A 19042-nucleotide genomic window follows, 5' to 3' on the forward strand; every position below is an offset into this window, starting at 1 on the left:
GCTTTTCCCGGGTCCGACCTGTCGCCTCTGCTCGTACGGCCAGATGGCGTCGTCTGAAACGGAGCCATGTGGGCGAGGCCTTGTCTGAAAAAGTCCCGCTTCGAGACGGCCTGCCGGACTCGGGTTGTCCTGCCGTGCCCGAAGATGGATGGGCACCACGCAATGTACTCGTAACCGACGCGTCGTATGAAGTACTGACAATACTGTGCTCAGGCCGTTTTCTGCGCGACTCGCCGTTGCCACGGGCTGCCGTTGCCCGAGCGGTGCGTTGGACATCAACGCCGCTGCATCGTGATCCTGGCCGGCTTCCACTTATCTGCAACTGCCTCATTACCGCGCAGCACCACTTTCCACATGGCGGCCTGATCTGCACAGATGCATCAAACCCACCTCATCCAGACATCACGTCCTTTCCTGCTGGCTCGATGCCACCTCGATCACTGGCGACACATCAGCTCTCATCTGGCGCATCTCGGGCTGCACTCTCCGACTGCTTGCACGGCTGGCCACGTTCTCCCCACCCTGATCGGCCAGGGAGCTCCCGCCGGCAGGGCATGGTGTGGGGCCGGATTTGCCACCGGCCAGCCTTAACCAGAAGGACGCAGCGATTCGAAGACGGGCAGCTCTGCCAGTCTGTCTGTGTAAAATGGTCTTGCGCCTCGGCTTCTGCTTCGCGATGCCCATTGAAAAGAACGATGGCTCCGTGGAGCAGCATCTGCTGGAAAACAAAGGGGCTCTGCCTTGGTACCGGAACAGTGGCGAGAATTGGACCTGAACCTCCGCAGCACCGTCCCGAGGACGAAAAACTCCTCCACATCGTCGATGCAGGGCCGGTAATAACATATAGAGCGACCTGCAGGACGGCAATAAACCACATCTCCTGGTTTCTGCGAGTTGCCGTTGGGATGACTCTCATCTCTGCGACAGGAAAAGTAATCCTTGGATCTGTCCCATCACCGGCAGAGCCAACCATCCAACCCCTCCTCCTTTATGCGCATATCTGGGATGAACCGGATCGAGATGTGCTTGCCGCCACAGATCACCACCCAAACCTTCGATGGTCAACCGATGCACAACCCCGCTCCGCATGTCGTTTGCTGGTTTCTGCAGCGCATGTGCACGCCATGCACGCTACCACACCCTGAATACCCTTTGGCGATCCCTGCATTTTTTTTGGACTCGCAGATTGCAGTCTCCCTTGAGCCAAGTCAGCGCTTGGCCAGCAGAGACGATTGAGTAACGGGGTCGTCGTCTGGCAGTCTGCCAAGCCAATGATTACTTTTGCCCGTCACCTCCCTCTCTCCTCTGCGCGCCAGCCACTGCTGGGTGGATTCATTGCTGCGCGCGGCGGGACGGCACTGCCTGCGCTGGCTGGGCTGGGCGGCGCATCCTTTGCCTCCGGTGCCGTGGTCGGGCCCTTTCCGAGGAAGCGCCGTGGCCGGCTGTCTCTGCCGTTGCGGCGCCGCTAACCGGATGTCTATCTTCGCAGAATCACGCCGCGAAGGGCCCAGGCCCCCAAGGACTCTTTGAGCCAGCAGATGCCGACCCGCGAGTTTAATTGCCGACCCGCGTCCCATCTGTATGGCGTCTCGTCCTCGTGCCTGAGAGAGATGCTGCCAGGATTTGGCGGTCCAGACCACGGACGATGCTGACCAGCCTGGCGGTTCGTGCAAGAATGTCAAGTTCCTGTCCGGCGAGGACCCTTTGCGCATTGGACCCATGGGGGCGGTGTTGCAAAAGCGGTGCCCCCACGGTTTCTGCAAAGTGGGCGGGTTGCTTGGGGTGTCACAGCCTCCTCAACCTTCTCTGAGCCTCACGCACGCCCATGCCCCGAGTTCTGCATACGACCGCTGCTCCTCTTGCTCGTGTTCCTCGCACCCGGTTTGGGGAAGCCGGTGCGAGCCCAGAGAGAGTTACCGGCGGTTCCAATCTGTCGACGGGGTTGGCGTCCATTGGCGCATCGCCTGCCAGGGCGCAAACTTTAAATTCAACTCGGTTGCGACTTGCGAGCCATTGAATGGCTTGCTTGAACAGGCCAGTTATGGGGCCCCGGACCGATGAGGCCTCTCGGAAAATTAAAGCCAGCGAGCAGCTGGGGGCCCTTGGGGATGTGGTAACTGCATCAAGACGGCAGTTGAGCATCACCTCTGTTCGCGTGAGTTCAAGTGCTGAACCAATCTGAAAGACGCGAGCTTAGCTGCGGCGGTGGCTGCCCACGCGGCACTCCCGGACCTGCATCAGGACGAAAGACTTTGCACCTGCGCCGGATGCCCCGGTGACCGTCTCCGCAACCACGTGAGCCGTCTTTTCGGCGTGGACGACGGCATCGCGGTAGGCCTCTGTCCCCCGAGATGTTGGAGCCTGTTGGGACGGCTTCGAGGCGAGTCTCTCGTCGCAGATCATACGACTCCTACGGTCGTCTTTGCTGAAGAGAGCAGCCTCGGTCCCACACCGACACCCGGCCAAGCCGTGGGAGGCAGACCGGGCAAAGGCGGGCTGACTGGGTGCTCCACCAGGGTGGCACAAAAGTCAATCTCAGGGACATGGACGGAAGCTCCAGCTCGAGATGTTACGGGCTACCCCAGCTGGCTGACGGATGCGACCGATTGGCAGAGTGCCCACGCGGCGTTTGCCAGCGGCGGCAGCCACAGCCAGGCCAAGACTACAGCGACGCTTGGGTTTCCTTGCGGCGTGTGCAAGTTTTTGTTGGCCCCCATTGTGGCCACCTTGACTGTGGCCATTCCCATTCATCAGGGTGCGGGACAGCAGGGGTCAGACTATTTTCGGTCGGCTCCAGAATCTGTTGATGCTGCCCGTCGCTGTGGGACTCTCTGGGCTATGGTGATGGCTTCAACGCGGCGAGCCAACGTTGGCAGTGGTCATCGCCCAGGGCGCGGCGCTTCTCGGCACCTGCGGTCTGGACCCAGTGCCCTTGACACATTTGCGCCTGATGCCTGCTCGGGCTGTCTTGGTTGCAGTGGGCGGGAAGACTCGTTGCCCAAGCTGTCTGGGCACGCGTCCATGGTCTAGAAGGGGCCGTGGAATATTCCAGTATGCGTCACACGCCCCCGTGGTGCCCTCGCATCGAGCAGCAGCAGTAGCGGCCGTCACCCCAAGACGCGCGCTTGCAGGACACGATGCCTTATCAGTCGGTGTCCCTGATGACACCTGTCAGGTGGACTGAGCCCTACGTCTTGTACCGCCGCCCGGCCCGTACAAGCAGTCAGTCCCCGACTCCCCGGCGTCGAAGCCCTGGGCGGCCGATGCCGGATCAACGGCGCATCGGAACTGGCGGAGCGTGCGCCTCTTCTGCGGAAACGAGGCGGTGATGCCTCGTCGGGACCTGACGGTTGGCACGGCACGCGTCTGTCGTGCTTCGTAGTCGGTGTGCCGGCCGTCGTCTGCTGGGCAAACGCTCGACACGCACGCACGCCCTGGCGCTCCGAGTTGAAGATGTAGTGAGCGATGCTGACGAAGTGACTGGTCATTCCAGGCCTCACGTTTCCCGCAGCCATGCATGGCCCACCAAGCGGTGCGTGAGCCGCAACGCGCGCGCCCACGCTGCAAGCATGCCCTCGGAAGAAGCAAGCAACCTCTCTCTCACTTCGGCCTGCTCATCCATCAGGGGGTGCGGCTGACAGACAAGACTGGTCGTTGGCGAGGACGGGGGTTTCGGCCCTCGGCGCGCAAAATAAACAACCCAGGCTGACCATGCGCATGCAAGAGGGGGACCCTGCCTGCATACAGACGTGCTCCGCCGACTCAGCCCTTTTTTTTTTGTTCGAAGGAACACGACGAAACAGGCCCTTTCCCGAAGCGAGCTGCAGCTGCAGGGTATGCGGCGGATACTGACCGACGCTGGGTTGGTCCTGGGGGATCCTGGGGTTGCTGCGCCTCTGTGACTGACGACGACGGCCACGGCAACGACAACGGCAGCAGCAAACAACAAACAGCGACGGGGGAATGCTGCGGGCCCGGCAGGCAGTAAACAGTAAGCGAGCACGAGAGGGCGCGGCGTGTACTTCGTGTAGATGTATGTGTGTGTAATGTACTATACGAAGCATGTAAGTCATAATGTATGTATGTATGCGTGGGCATGGCTCGCTCGCATCAAATGGTCTGCACTTTACATGAACGCCGCCCACTCCACGAAGTCATCCGTAGCAAGATGGGTTTTGTTTCGAGTTGACGACGAGCGACACCTACATCCATACCTCACTCATCTCACCCACACACACCACCCATCCGCCAACTCGTCTTTGCGAATACAGTGTCTACTATATGCCGCGCCCCGCCTTCTCTGCCGTGGAACAGAAGCGAGTTACTGCGAAGGACCCGCCCCCGATGCTTGTCGTCGCATCATATGCAGGTTGAGCATTGAGCACTGAGTGTGTTAGCTCCCCGGCAGTTGTCGGACAGCCAAGACCACCACGGCTTAGACCACCACGGCCAAGATCATTGAGCCCGGGGTGTCCCCCCAGCTGCCCAGGGCATTGCCTCGTTGTAACTACGGTTGGAAACAGAGGACGCCGCAAGAAGGGGGATATTGACATGCTGGAGCTAGACTGACTGACTGACTGACACGCAGGCACGGTGAGGTGAGCTGAGGTGAGCTGTGAGCGGGAAAGAAAAGGTGCTTCTCTCCATCTTATGCTGCGCGGGGAATACCCGATGAGCTTTAGTCCTCGACATTTGCTGTGCTGCTGCAGCAGGAGGGCGGAAAGCGCAACGCGGCGAGAGCGGCGAGAGCGGCGATGCTCATACACCTTCATTCTTCGGCTTTGTGGCCCAAGACGAGGATCCTGGTCTCCCATCTGCACGGGGAGAAGAAGAAGAAGAAGACATGCGACTGACGCTCTCGCCAGGGCACATCTCACGGATGCCAGAGTCGGCCGCCCCTATTGTCCATCACTTCCGCGTACGCTCATCTCCTCCACGCATACAGACACTCTCCGAGCATGCAACACCATCGCCACCCCGGGACTCCGCAAGCCGTGGTACGGACTCGTCGTCTTCTCCGGTAGATATGCCACGGAGCGTACGCACTCTCGAGCGGCACCCATCTCACGATCGCGTCCCTCGCCAGGCGACACCCAGCACCGCACCATCATCATTGTCATCATCATCGTCTCCCTCGAGAAACTCATCGGCAGTAGCTCTCATCCCCACGACTCGTCCTCTGGAGTCGCGGAGGCTGCCATCGCTTGTCCCCCGGCTGGACGACAGACAAGGCCCTCGCCGCGCCTGACTTACTTACACACATCGCGCATACACACATCACCCCTACACGCCTCCCCCCGGAACCTCTCTCTGCGCGAATTACCGCCCCCCCCTCAAAGGGTCAGGGCAAAGCATTCAACGCTCTACGAGTACAACCGGCCATCAACGCATCGAATCGCATCACATCTATCTCGGTTCGCCTCATCATCGCGCATGATACCCACCCACACCTAGACAAGGAAGGGCATGAACCCGGCTATGCCTCTGGGACCAGGCACGAGTCACGACGTTCAGGCCCCAGCTCTTGGCCCCTGCAACGCCGAGCTCCAAGCGCGATGTGGAAGTACTTACACGGCATAGATCGAACTGGAGCAGCCCGCGCGCGTGTGTGTCAAGACGATACATAATAGTGCTGCCGACTCGGTGGAGGTGGACAGCCCTGCCAAGAACCCGGCAGTGGCAGCAGCATTAGCAGCAACACCACGACCGGCAATTGGCTCTTGGCTCTTGAGGCATGATGATGATGAGAGAGACTGACAAAACCTTGCTCGGTTGGCAAGGCGATGCCGAGGCGGTGAATAAAGAGGTCTCCAACGCCGGCCCTCTTCGGCCACAGCGCAGCCCGTTCCCGACTCTTCGAGCTTGATGACCTGAGGCTCTCTGGCCGGCTTGCGTGCCAAGGCAATGCTGAGCCGGTCGACGACTTGCCAAGAGTGGCCTCCATGGCACCATCGGCAGTCGACTCATCTGCCGTCGAGACCTTTGCAGACGACACACACTTGGCACGACAGTCATCCATCCGACGCTTGAACAACAAATAGGTGTCAATGCCATCGTGGGGCTAGGCACACATCCTTCACGGCAAACATGTCGGATCCCATCTTGAACAGAGCGAATGCCGCTGTATTGTGCGTGTACGCTACTTGAACGCCATGCACCTTGCCCCGATCACGCTCGTGGCGTCACATTGCCACCATGCTCCCGGTTCCGAGACTTTCACCCCCCGTCCACGCTGACAACCGCGCGGGCTAGCCAACGCTATAAGTACATGGCGAGATATATCCCAACACCATCGCCCGTGGAAAAAAAGTAACAAGAAACAAACAGAATATGCTCGCCGAAAGCAGTCGCCTTGTATCAACAGCTCATGCAAGAAACGACAAAGTATTATGAGGTGAGGTATTATTTGGGGTCGTAACGGTATCGCTTCGCGTTCTCGTCAACCCACCATCGAGACATGAAAGCCGCGTCCTCGGCCCACTTGGACGCATCCAGGCCGTGCTTCTTCTCCACGGCTCGAAGGAACGACTTGAAGCCAAACGACAGGACAGGCTCCTTCTCGTGGGGGTCCTTGGACAGGTCGGTGAAGCGCCATTCCGTGTCCTCGACGATGGGGACGATGATACGCCAGCTCGGGTTTCGGGCGTCGCGGACCGACAGGGTAGCTCGACCAGGGTTCATGATGGTGAACTGCCAATCGCCCTCGCCAGTCGCGTCCGACTTCTTGCGGAGAGGTCGGATGAGGGACTGGCCCTCGTAGTTGCGGACCAGGTCATGGGCGGCGCCCTTTTCGGCCTCGGAGAGAGAGCCGGTCTCGATCAGGAGGTCGAGAATCGTGGGAAGAATCTGCAGAGACACGACAGCGTCGTTGATGTCGATGTGCGGCAGCTTGGGGTGGGAGACGACGAGGGGCACGTGGAAGTTGCCAATGTTGGAGTTGTAGTAGGGTGTGATGCCGTTATTCTCGGCAATGGAGAGGCCGTGGTCGCCGACGAGGACGAGTAGCGTCTCGTCCGCCACACCCTCCTCGTCGAGGATGGCCAGGATCTGGCCCAGCCAGCGGTCAACGTAGCCGACAGCGTTGACGTAGTGTGACATGTCGTCGTACTTCTTGTCGCCGGTAAGGTGCACGTACGGTTCGTCGGCGGGCATGCCGAACGGGTGGTGCGTCGTGCTTGTTAGGTGCGTCAGGAAGACGCGCTCGTCGTTCTTCTTGGCCGAGGCAAAGGCATCGCGGATGTAGTCCTTGATGACCACCTCGGGCATGCCGTAGTAGTTAATATCGGAGACGTTGACCTTGCCGAACTTGGCGTCGTCCGTGTGGAGGTATTCCTTGGTGACGTAGTTCTCTTTCAGGAAACCCAGCACGGGCATCTCGGCGTCCTGCTTGTCGTAGGTATCGGTGACGGACTGCATGTACAGGGACCGCCACGGGTACGACGTGTAATCGCCCTTGCCCTTTCCCTGGCCCTTGCCTTTGCCCTTGGACTTGGCCTTGGAGCCAGCGTCGGTGGCGTTGTTGACTTTGTTTAAGGCGTTGAAGACGTGGGGCAAGCATGGCTGGTAGATATGGTTAAAGGGCTCGATGTTGAAGTCGGCAACGAGGGGCGTAATGCCGCAGAGCGTGCCCGCCAAGCTCTTCAAGGTGTAGGTGCTGGTCGTGTGGGCGCTGTTGACGTTGAGCCCGCCACGCCGCTTCGTGCTGGCGTGCTCGAAGCCGTCGCTGTAGTCACCGGTGAGGAAGTTGGCATTCTTCGTCAACGTCGCGAGCCTCTCGGCGGCCTCGTCGGGTAGCGACTCGTTCTTGAATGACTTGGCCAGCTTCTCCCAGATAATACCGTCCTTTTTGATGGGGAACACGTCCTTGCGGGTGCTCTCGAGCTTGATGAGCATCACATTGCGGATCTTGACGTCCTTGAGCTTCCCCTTGAGGGCGGGCAGCAGGTCGTCGTCGAGGTTGGAGATCTTGAGCGGGTCCTCGGACGCACGGTAATGCGGCTTGTTCTCGTACCAGTCGGCGAAGCCGGGCAGTGGCGTCTCCTCCTTGGGCAACCAGGGAAAGGAAATCGGCTCGGCGAGGGCGGTACGGTTATCCCAGCTGTAGTTGATGCTGCTGCCGTGGAAAGGGAGCAGGCTGGCGAGGGTCGGCGACGAATGAGCAAAGTCGATGAACGGCAGCAGGGGCAGCGTCCAGGACATAAAGGACAGCGACGTCTCGTCGGGGCGAATGAACGTAGTGACAACCTGGACCAGCATGGTGAGGCCAACGAGTATGTAGAGCAGCACCATCCACCAACCCGTCGGTTGTGGGGGCTGCGCCGGGGAGGTCGAAGAGCCCCGGCCCGCAGACTCGTCTTCTCTATACTTTGTTTCGGCGCCACCCTCCAGGTCATACTGCGGAACGTGCTCATAGTTGGCGGCGCTTGACGCGCGCCAGAGTCGGAACGGGATCTTGCTCAGAAGAAAGGCAAAGGGCCACTTGAGAATGTCGAGAGCCACGCCGGCGACGAGGTAGCAAAAGTCCTGGAGGAGCCAGGCGAGGAACAGGACGATTCCCATGGCGACCGAGCAGGAGACAAGACCCGTGAGAAGCATGGTCCACGAGTTGGCATCCTTGGCGACACCGATGTTGCGCCAGTGCAGCTCGGAGCCGGCCACGGCGAAGAAGGAGATGTTGATGCCGGCGAGCATGAGAACGACGGCCACGACGAGGGTTGCCAAAGTGGTGACAATGATCCTCAGCCAGCGCATGTTGGCAAACAGCTGCGTGTCGAAGAGAACGCGGAGAACAAGGAGAAAGGCCGAATCCTGGGCGAAGAAGGAGAAGCCATAGCGTATCAGCTCGGTCGGTGGGAGGGCAGTGAGGTGGGCGTAGATGTGCACCGTCTTGGCGAAGATGATGGCGACGGCGGCCACGGAAAAGGCGAAGCGGCGGTTGGCGAAACGAGAGGCGAGGGCGATGCCGATGCGCCTCGCGACGACGAGAGACGAGACGAGGGCCCCGAGGAAGCGCTGCTTGGTAGCGTCCATGACCGAACGGTAGCGGGTGGCACGCCGGGGTGAGGGCGAGGACCGGCGGCGCTGGTGCTGATGTTGCCGCTGCGAGTGGTCGCTGTAATGTCGTTGATGGTTCGTAACCACCATTGTGTCGTCGTCTGAGCCGTTGTCGACTCACCAGCGTAAAGGAGCGTCTGGAAGCCGGAAGAGGCCTGCGGTGCTGACTGATCGGCGTCGCGTGCGCACCCGTTGGTCGCGATTCTGCACCGGCACGGACGCTTGATCGACCGGAAATCTGCTGCTGCGCCGCACCGCTGCTGTTGAAGCGAAGCGAAGGCGAATCGAAGGAGGAGAGACGAGCCCCGGCAGTCGAGAGGGTGTAGCAGTCGTCGGCAGCCTGGCCGTCACTGACGACAGGGGGGGGCGCGCGATTGTGGCGGCGGCGGCAGCAGCAGCAGCAGAAGCAGGAGGATGAAGACTCGGGGGGCGCTGGTGGTGACCGGCAAAGAGAGCGAGCCGACGACGACGACCCTCGCAGGATGAGCTGCGACCGGGGAGGAGGAAAGGGAAAGAAAAGGAAAAGAGAGAAACAGACAGCTGGCGCCAATGAGCCAGAGACAAACGGTGCAGAAGAAGAGAGTGAAAGGAGCAGGGCCCAAGGAAAATGGGATGGGACGGGATGACTGGGGGGGGAGGAGGGCAAGCGGCGGCGGAGAGGAGAGCGCGGAAGGCGGACGGGGTCGAGCTAGTTTGGGAAAGAGACGGACCGACGATGGATGGCCGCGAAATGGGGAACAAGATGAACAAGCGCGATGCAGGCAGGACCTGCCTTCCCTGCGCTGTGCAGTGAGTGCGAGCGAGTACGTACCGGCCACCAACCTCGTCCGCCACGCCGGCCACTTAGTCCCTTGCCTGGGGGCACCTCATTACTGTACGGTACTCTTGCACGAGTCGAGCTACACTAACTAAGGTACAATCAGAAAAGGAAGAGGAAGCGTTGTACGGTGCAGCGCACCAGCTGCCAGCTGCACCAGTACCGCAAAAACGGGGGGCCAACATCAAGGTGAAGCCCACCAAGCCAGCCGGGCGTCTCCGCAGCCGCCCGCGCCGCTCGTCCGTCCACCTTATTCCCTTCGTCCTCCTTATGCGAGGCCAAATAAAGCATGATAACATCGGGCCAGGTCGGGGCAGGCTCATGATCTTGGGCCCTGGAGGACGGATGCCCTGCCTCCACGCCAAAGTGACCGTTGCAGCCGCCGCCCATTATCCCGTTGGATTGCGACATTGGCATGTCAGCTTCTTGTCAGCCTCGCCCTCTCCGCTCCTCCCCTTGAATAAGGAACGGGACCCTTTTCCCTCCGTCCTACAAGTCACCGCCAGAGCAGAGCTGGGGAAAACAAGGACGGGCCAGCCGTGTATCGGCCTTCTTTCCAGGTGGTCACGCAGCCCTGACACTCATGCCCCGTGTCGCCGCCAACTGGGGGGTGACAGCGTGGACACGGACGCGGGCGGGCTCTTTTCCCCAGCAGTATGCACTATGGCAGAGGGCTGGCCTGGGCTGGCCGAGCCAGGCCGGCTGATGTGAAAAAATGGCATGAACTTTGCCATTTGATTTTGCATACGAGTGCTGGGCTGGGCTGGCATTAGGCGTAGGAGGTGCAGGAGGGAGGGAGGGGCGTCGGCCGGTGGGCCTGGGCTGAAGGGGACCCATGGGGCTTTGGCTGGCTTGGCGCAGCTCGGACCAACAAGAGCAGCTTGTCGCGTGCCCCTAAAGGCAATGGAAGGAGCGGGTGGCCAGGGTGGGGGGTAAAGACTGCAGGCGATGCCCCTGGGGCGTCCGCACCGGGCCCAACTCTTATTATTCTCTGCCGCCCGCCTCCTAGGCTATCATCGCGCTGCAGCCAGTGGCCGCGGCCGCTGCAGCACCCGGCGGCGCAGCAGCTGCGCCCAGTGCCCGGTGCCCTGGCCCGGCATCCTGGGCTCTCATAATTGTTCGATTGGTGTGGCAGGCGTCCGGCCAATGGGTGCTTTGCTGGCGGAGGCCCGAGGGCGGCATGACGGGAGTCAATTGACAGCCTGCCTGCCCATCGGCCCCCCCCCGCACGCTTTTTGAAGGCCTGTCATCCTGCCATCGCAACAGGGCAGGGACCGTGGACAGCTTCTGCAATGGAACCTACAGGGGCCTCTTTCCGGTCCATGCATGCCATGCGGCAGGCGCTGCAGAAGGGGGCACCCGCCCCTCATCCTGATCCAGGCCGGAGCATTTCACCCCCACAATTTGCTGCCAGATTGCCCACCGACCCGGATACTCTCCGACGGGAGCCCGACCCTCTCTTCATCAAATGTTCCCAAAGCAGAAGACGACTGAATCAATCACGGACAACCCGCAGTCGGTCGGCGCAGCCCACCTTCGGTGAGGAGCGCGGTCGACCGATGGGCCACGCCGCCGGGCCGCCGCAGGAGCTCGCTCGCAGGGTCAGACAGGCGTTCATTCCATCCATCCGTCACTCATCAGCCGCAGGACCCCTTGTCTCAGCGCTGGTCAACGTTGCAGGGCAGGTCCCAAATTGGGGCCGGGGGCGCTGGCTGGCTGACTGGTGTGCTCCTTTCGCTGTCCCAGCGCCTCCAAGGTGTGCCCCGAGCACGCGACACGGGCGGCCCAAGGATCCAGGGACGGGATGCACGCTCCAGTGGGTGTCAGAACCGCCTGTGGCCCGTCTCTGGTGCGCCGCCCACCGCGCCGAAACGAGACACGACGCACGCGACCGCCGCTGCTTGTTCGAGTCCACGGGTTTGATGCTGCACCGTTGTGCAGTTGGACATTCGCCGGCGTGTCCCTTCTCATCTTCGTCCTTGTACGTGCAGCGTGGATGAACGGTCGATGGCCGAGGCTCGGCCGACCTCGCCTTGTTCTGTTCCCCCGTGGCGATGTGCGAGTGCCGTCGCCCGCCCCCTCACAACCCTTCGAGAACGAGTACCAAGCTTTCGGCGGTCCCGTCCCGCCGCCGAGTGGCAATCTCCCCCCTGCCTCTCCTCCCCTGGGCAGGCGCTAATAATGTCGTTCTTGATGCCCCAGCGCAGTGCAAAGTGCCATCAGCGCCCTCGCCGCCTCAATTCGACCCCGCCCGCTCTCGTCGGTGCCTGTCCTCCTGCGACAGACAGCGAAAACCCTCCACCGGCAGAATCCCACTTCGCGTGTGGCACCGTCACGCGGCGCATTGAACCTGACTCGAGATGCCGTGCCACGACTAATTGCCGTCATGCGGCTCTTCGGTGCCCCGTCCGGCGCTCAGCCTTGCCACTCGCGCAGCGCAAGAAAAGCCATCCTGGTCCTGCGCCCCCGTCGCGGCCCCCTTCCAGACCGTTGCTCGCTCGGTGCCTCGTCCCGTCATCATCATCCCGCGTGTCGTCAAGGTCGTTCCTGTTTCTGCGACGTTGCTCGAGTGCCGCTTGCGCCTCTCGCGTGCCGCTAGCGCCGCTGATCACACTGGCGCCTGAATGTCAGCACGAGCGCCATCGCGATGGCAAAATGAAGGGATGCTTACGTGCAGGGGGCCAGCCGCCGTGGAAGCCTCCATCCATCCCGCAGAACGACAGCACTGCTAGCCCTGTCAGCAGCCTAAATGGGTGCATCCCGCGCGTGGTGGGGGTGAGGGGAGGCTTTGGTTGGGAAGCGCGCTCTCACACCCGGCAGGGCCGCCTGCATTCCCATGCGTGGGGTCCGCTACAGACGGCGCAGCATGATTGTTCTCCAGCCACGAATTGTGAGCTTCCTCTTTCAGGTTGTGGCTTGGCCGGGAGGGGTTCGTCCACAGCCGCGCGGAAATGCGCACGCAGGCCTCGCGGGACGCGGATGAATGCGCCGACAGAATTGCAACTTCGTGCGTGCCGAGTCTGTCACTGCGCATTCTGCCCGTCCGGCGACACAGATCGAGGCCTCAACGACGCCATCTGGCAGAACGCCCGAGGCGGGTGCGCGCGAGCCGTCGATGCGACTGAATGTGCCTTGTGCCCATCGCTCGCTCGCTCGATCCTTCACACCAAGCATCCTTGCGCGCTGGCCAATGGCACTTTAGTTCGGACATATCGCATCGATGGCGACATCCGGCGTGCACTTTTCCCCGGCAGCATCGGGCCACGAGATGTGACGTGGGATCTGATCGGATCAATGATGCAGAACATGACTAACGGTGACGTGCAGAGGCCTTTGCTTGGTATTGGAACACTGATGCAAGGAGGCGGACGGCGGTGGCGTGACATTGACTTACCCACCCTTCCTCGCAGCTGGTTCCCGTCCTCACGTGGCAACCAGGCAAGGTGCCTCCTCAGGTGTAGAGTAGTCGCAAATGGGTTTCTGTACCGGAGACTAAGAAACTAAGACACTCGGCCCAGGAAAGCCACGCGAAACCTGTCCAAGTCGCTTAGCCACTCCCGACCCAATCCGCCTCGAGTTTACACGACGGGTGAACTTGATCGGTATACTCAGCGACGCCAAAGCTCAATCTCGGAAAGGGGTGAAACCGTTAACATGGTTGCCCGAAACCCGAGTCGCGATTTGGCGCCGGCTGCAGCAACGTTCAATGTCAACTAATCAAGACTGGGTGGCCCAGTGACAGGTCAACTCAGAGACAGCTGTCAAAGAGTTGGCATTTCCTATTGCGTCCTTGTTCAGCATAGCAACAATGGGACCCATACGAAAACTCTAATCTGCCAGCACAACGCGATTTGCCCCGGCCACTCGAGGCTCGAGCCTGGTTGGGCTCCGCAATCCAGTCAAGAAGCTGCCGTTGCTCAATTCGAGCAGAAGCGAGCATGGATCCCAGGAGCTTGGGATTTCTACAGCTCCTTGACTCGTCAGAAGAAGCCACGGGAAAGCTGCCCTCGGCGACAGCAGGATTCTCCTTCTGGACCTGAGGCTATGGACCTGTGCGACGCGCGGTCAGGTCGGAGCCCGTCTCGGGCGCATGAACCGATTCCGGAGGGCAATCGGATGATTGCGCTCTGCTCTAACCAATATTTTACGGTTCGACGAGATAGCCACCCGCATACCCAGGCAATCAGGCAAGGCCAAACGGCCCCAGAGTTTCCCACGCGAACGAATCGTCGCTTCTGGCTGCCTTTTCTTCCCTTTCGGAACTGCGGTGCCGGAGGGTGGTGCAAGTGCCGTTTCTGCACTCGAACCATGAGGTCCGGTTATCTGCCAGATCGCCTACGGTTTCCACAGAGTGTTTTTCCTTTTTATTGCCCGCGTCCCTCGGTTGTCGCAACTCGGGAACCTGGTGTCTTTTTCTTGTCGTTTCGTAAAGGCACCGCAGCCAGACATGGGTTTGACAACCTGATTGCTCTCTGTTCTCACACCAGAATTCGCGCTGCTCATTGACAATGCCGGAAAAGAACGCCGCCCGGATCGCGGACTCGTTTTCCGATGCAGAGGCTGGGTGCTTCGCGTTCAAGCACCTCGAGACCCGGGGCATCGAACGGGTCCCCGAGACTGAGCGCTACAAGCGAGTCACGGCGTCCGACTACGCGCAGATGGCGCTGCTCTGGTTCAGCACAAACATCACCGCGAACAACGTCGCCGTCGGCATGCTTGGCCCCATTGACTACTCCCTTGGGTTCACCGACGCCGCGCTCTGCTCCGTCTTTGGCGCGATTCTGGGCGCCGTGGGCGTCGGGTACATGAGCACCTTTGGTCCCGTCAGCGGTAACCGTACCATGGTATGTGCCCTCCCAGCTGAGCCGCGGAAACCCCCTCTAAGAGAAGAATGCAGGTCGTTGCTAGGTACTTCATGGGCTACTGGCCCAGCAAGATCTGCGCTCTTCTCAACATTGTCATCATGCTGGGCTATGGGATGATTGACTGCCTGATCGGCGGCCAGGTGCTCTCGGCCGTTGCTGACGGCAAGCTAAGCATCGTTGTCGGGACTGTCATTGTCGCCGTCGTCTCGTTGGTCGTGGTGGTCTTTGGCATGGGCGCGTTTCACGTCTACGAGAGGTACGTCTCCGTGCAACAAGGTGTGTAAGAGGTTTATCGCTGAGACGCGCTCAGATGGGCGTCGATACCGCAGCTGATTGCCCTCTTCGTGCTGATCGGGTCCGCGGGGCCCAAGTTTGACACCTCCATCACGGCGACGGGAGACCACCGGACCATAGCCGGGAACCGGCTGTCCTTTTTCTCGCTGTGTCTGTCGTCGTCGATAGCCTGGGCCCCAGCAGGCGCCGACTTTTACGTCTACTACCCCGAAGACACGCGCAAGTGGAAGACGTTTATGCTCACTACCATCGGCGTGGGGCTCGGCCTGTCGTTTGCGAACCTCATCGGCGTCGGCCTGGGCTCCGGGACCATCTCGCAAAAGACGTGGGCGGACGCCCTCGACGTGTCCTCCGGGGCGCTCATCATGGAAGGGTACGCCGGGCTCAGGGGCTTCGGCAAGCTCCTCGGCGTCTTCGTGGCCCTGGGCCTCATCGCCAACAACATCCCCCGCACGTACTCGGCGGTGCTCGGGTTCCAGGTGCTGGGCCGCTACGGGCAGCGCACCCCGCGCTGGATCATCTCGTGCGTCAGCGTGCTCGCGTACACGGCCTGCGCGGTGGCCGGCCGCAACAGCCTGTTTAGCATCTTTGAGAACTTCCTGGCGCTCATGGGGTACTGGGTCGCCATCTACACCGTCATCGCGCTGGAGGAGCATGCCATCTTCCGCAGGACGCGGGGGTTCGACTGGTCCGCCTGGTCGGACCGCTCCAGGCTGCCGCACGGGGTGGCGGCGCTGGCGGCGTTCCTGGTCGGGTGGGTGGGCGCGGTGCTCGGCATGTGCCAGGTGTACCACAAGGGCCCGATCGCCAAGCAGGTCAGCTCGCAGGGCGCAGACTTGGGCATCTGGCTGGGCGCGTCGTGGGCCATGGTGGTGTTTCCGCCTTTGAGGTGGCTCGAGTTGAAGCGCTTCGGCCGTTGACCCAGTGCAGACGGCACAAGCTGCACTCATAGCACGTGATACGACGAGACCGAATCGGCGCTGAGACTCTGAGATCGTAAAACGGATGCCTGCCGATTCTACCTTGTAGTCGCCATGAAGAATTGGCTTGTCGACGGGGCTAGACGGGGTTGGAGACGGGACGAGAGGAGCAACTGTTGCTGGACGGTGTCGGTGTCACGGGACATTGGGTTCGGCAACGAAAACATGTTCTACAGTATGTGACGGCCAGAAGTGCCACGCTCGGGCAGTCGATGTGGATAGCGTGATCAGCACGTCGATGTTGTGTTCCGGCTGTGCGCATCTCCATGTAGCTGTCAACATCTGTCCAGGGGATGATGGGGTCAAGCTGGGGCAAGGCCAGTGGTGCCATGGATGGGTGCCTGTAATTGACTGCAGAGTGCAGGGTCTAGCGCGTGCGAGGTTCCACAGCGCACCTCCGGCCCCTCGTCCAATCCGAGCTCGGCGCCGCCAACGTCACCTCACCTCCCCCCCGTCTCTCAACATCCCCGTCCACCTCATCGTGTGCGATGCGAGGCCTCACTCCTCGAGCGCCTCGAGCTCCAACCCCCCCCGTCGCACGCACATGGAATGAGCCCCGTGGGGCCGTCCGTCACCCGCCGGCGCAAACGCAATGGACGCCTCCCCGCGGCCCAAGCAGGCCGCCTGTCTCGTCTGCCGCCGCAGCAAGATCAAGTGCGAGGGGGCCTCCGCTGACGGCCGCTGCAAGCGCTGCGTCCAGCTCAACTGCGAATGCGTGCGGCCCGACTTTCACGCCGGCAGGCAAAAGGGCATCAAGAAGTGAGTTGAGCGGCTCCAGAATCCACGGAGGGGGCGCGGTACAATGGCTGACGTGACCCGCGCTCTCGACAGCAAACGCGTTGGCCTCGACAAGGCGCTGTATCAGATCGAGCAGGCCGTTAAGCGAGCCAGGGGTGCGCAGAAGCACAGCGCCGATGATGTCAAGGTCATGACGCACCTGCGCGACCTGCTGGGCGACGTTGACGCCGCTGAGACGTCGCCCAGCCAGGCGTCTGCGTCGCAGCGACGGTCCTACGGTGACACTGAGGAGGCGTCGTCCAGCGGTGATGATGATGGCGAGGACAACGCGGGGGCCGCGTCAATGAATGACTTTGTGCACCGCACAGAGGAGAGCCTGGCCATTGACGATGCCGAGAACCCCCTGCAGCTGCTCGCCCGCGCGTCATACATCCAGCCGTCAAGCGACTCGCGCAGCAGGCCGTCGCCCCAAGTGCGCCCAGGATCGCACCAGAGCCCGGGACAGGCGGACGAGTCGGCGGCTCTCGAGGAGTTCTTCACGTCGACGCACGTGAGCCTCGACGTGGGCGACGACATTGACCCCATCACACTCGGCCTGGTCACGCAGGAGGAGGCAGAGACTCTCTTTTCATAGTGAGCCGATCCCGAGCGTTGCGAGGATGAAGTCACTAATGACTACAGCTTTCATGCGAACCTGGCACATACGCGATGGGGCCTGGACCCCAGAATCCACAGCGTCTCGTTTACCCGCACGCGCTCCGCCTTCCTCTGCACGTCCGTCATGGCGGCCTCGGCGCTATTCATGCCCTCGGCCGCGGCCTTGTCCAAGCGGTTGTCCAACCACGTCAAGACGCTTGCGCAAAGGGTCATGCTCCGACGGCACAAGTCGGTCGAGATTGTCCTCGCCTTTATGATCAACATCCCGTGGATGTTCCCGGGCCGGCACAGCACCGATGACGAGGCGTGCGTGTACATCTCCATGGCCACGAGTATCGCTATCGACCTGTCCCTCCACAAGGTCTTGGTGCCGACGGAGCTGCTGCAGCAAGGCTCCGAGCTGACCCTTGCGCGCGGTGAGTGTCTCGACACTCGGATGGCACTTGCCATTGACGGCTTCCCGGACGTCGAGCCGTGGTCGGACACGGGAAAGCTGCTGCTACGTAATAGGGAGCGGTGCTGGATCTCCTTGTTTGTTCTCGAGCGAGGGTAGGTGTCTCGTCTCCCCAAACCTGCGTTAACGTGCAACTCGTCTGACCGTAACAGCATGTCCCTCGCGCGAGGGCGGCCGTTTGCCGTGCCCGTGACCCGCGTGATCAAGGACTGCGACAACTGGCACCGCACGCCACAGAGCGACGTCCAGGACGGCGCCTTGGTCTCCATGGCCGTTTTGCGTAGGAATCTGGTAGGTACCCGTCGTCCGGGGGAGGGGAGTGACGAGCACTCGCTGACCAACACAGGATGGCCTCTTCAGCACCGTGCGTTCTCTCTGCGACGGGTCGCAGAACGCGACGAGCGATGGGTCGCTCATTGCGCAGTCGATACAGGGCGCCATTGAGCGCTTCTTCGACCAGTGGCTGACGGAATGGGGCGTCTCCATCGGCATCGGCCCGCAGCGACGTTTGCCACCCTACGTTGAGATCCTCGTAACGCATACGCGACTGTCCACCTACGGAGGCATCATCAACCATCCTACGGCGCCGACCGAGGTGCGGCGCTTCTTCCGAACCGCGGGGCTGTCGTCTGCCCTCAACGTCATGCGGGCGGCGATCCAGGGAGAGTCGCAGCTGCAGTCGATGCCCAACAACACGACCATCATGATTTCGTTCGCCGCGTGCTTTGCCCTGACGCTCAGCACCTACACGACGGGCAGCTCGACACTGGCCCCGAGCATCAGGAAACTGATTGACGAGGCGGCGGGCGTGCTGGAGCGCATCGGCACGGTGACGGAGCATCGCAACGGGCTGTCGCTGCTGTACGGCAAGTACCTGCGACAGATTGTCAAGAAGGCGGCCGTCGAGGGCGCCTCGGCGCCGGCGCACCAGGCCAGCTCGGTGGCCGCGCCCCATATGCCCGTCGGCGAGCCCGTGCCGGCGCAGCCCAGCTTCATGGCCCAGCAACAGCTGCTGTGGCCGGAGCCGTTGCAATTCTCAGCCATGTCGGACGACCAGATCGCGCACGTGCTCAACCAGCCGGGCAACGAGTTTGAACCGTCGTTTGGCGGCCTGTCGTGGGCGGACATGAACAACTTTGACTGGCTGTATTGGCCCGAATTTTGAAAGATGGCTCTGTCTAAT

The 19042-nt window shown here is 61.4% G+C and overlaps 3 protein-coding genes across 3 annotated transcripts; 2 read left to right on the forward strand and 1 right to left on the reverse strand.

Annotated features, from left to right (window-relative positions):
- Positions 1–6402: 6402 nt before the first annotated feature.
- On the reverse strand, positions 6403–9144 carry PLICBS_006153 (uncharacterized protein; the record flags this gene model as incomplete). The annotated part of the gene is made up of 1 exon (XM_018319923.2): positions 6403–9144. The coding sequence occupies one exon, from the start codon at positions 9142–9144 to the stop codon at positions 6403–6405; it is 2742 nt and encodes a 913-aa protein (XP_018182397.2).
- A 5235-nt stretch (positions 9145–14379) lies between these two features.
- PLICBS_006154 (uncharacterized protein) lies at positions 14380–15950 on the forward strand (the record flags this gene model as incomplete). Its single annotated transcript, XM_065600871.1, has 3 exons — positions 14380–14715; positions 14769–14992; positions 15047–15950. 3 exons carry the CDS (start codon positions 14380–14382, stop codon positions 15948–15950), a joined length of 1464 nt encoding a protein of 487 aa, XP_065456943.1.
- Positions 15951–16602: 652 nt separating this feature from the next.
- PLICBS_006155 (uncharacterized protein) lies at positions 16603–19024 on the forward strand (the record flags this gene model as incomplete). The annotated part of the gene is made up of 5 exons (XM_018319926.1): positions 16603–16769; positions 16842–17381; positions 17430–17954; positions 18012–18150; positions 18206–19024. 5 exons carry the CDS (start codon positions 16603–16605, stop codon positions 19022–19024), a joined length of 2190 nt encoding a protein of 729 aa, XP_018182400.1.
- Between the last annotated feature and the right edge of the window lie 18 nt (positions 19025–19042).

This window comes from Purpureocillium lilacinum (genome assembly GCF_023168085.1).
Source record: "Purpureocillium lilacinum CBS 284.36 DNA, scaffold_4, whole genome shotgun sequence".
Taxonomy (NCBI): Eukaryota; Fungi; Ascomycota; class Sordariomycetes; order Hypocreales; family Ophiocordycipitaceae; genus Purpureocillium; species Purpureocillium lilacinum.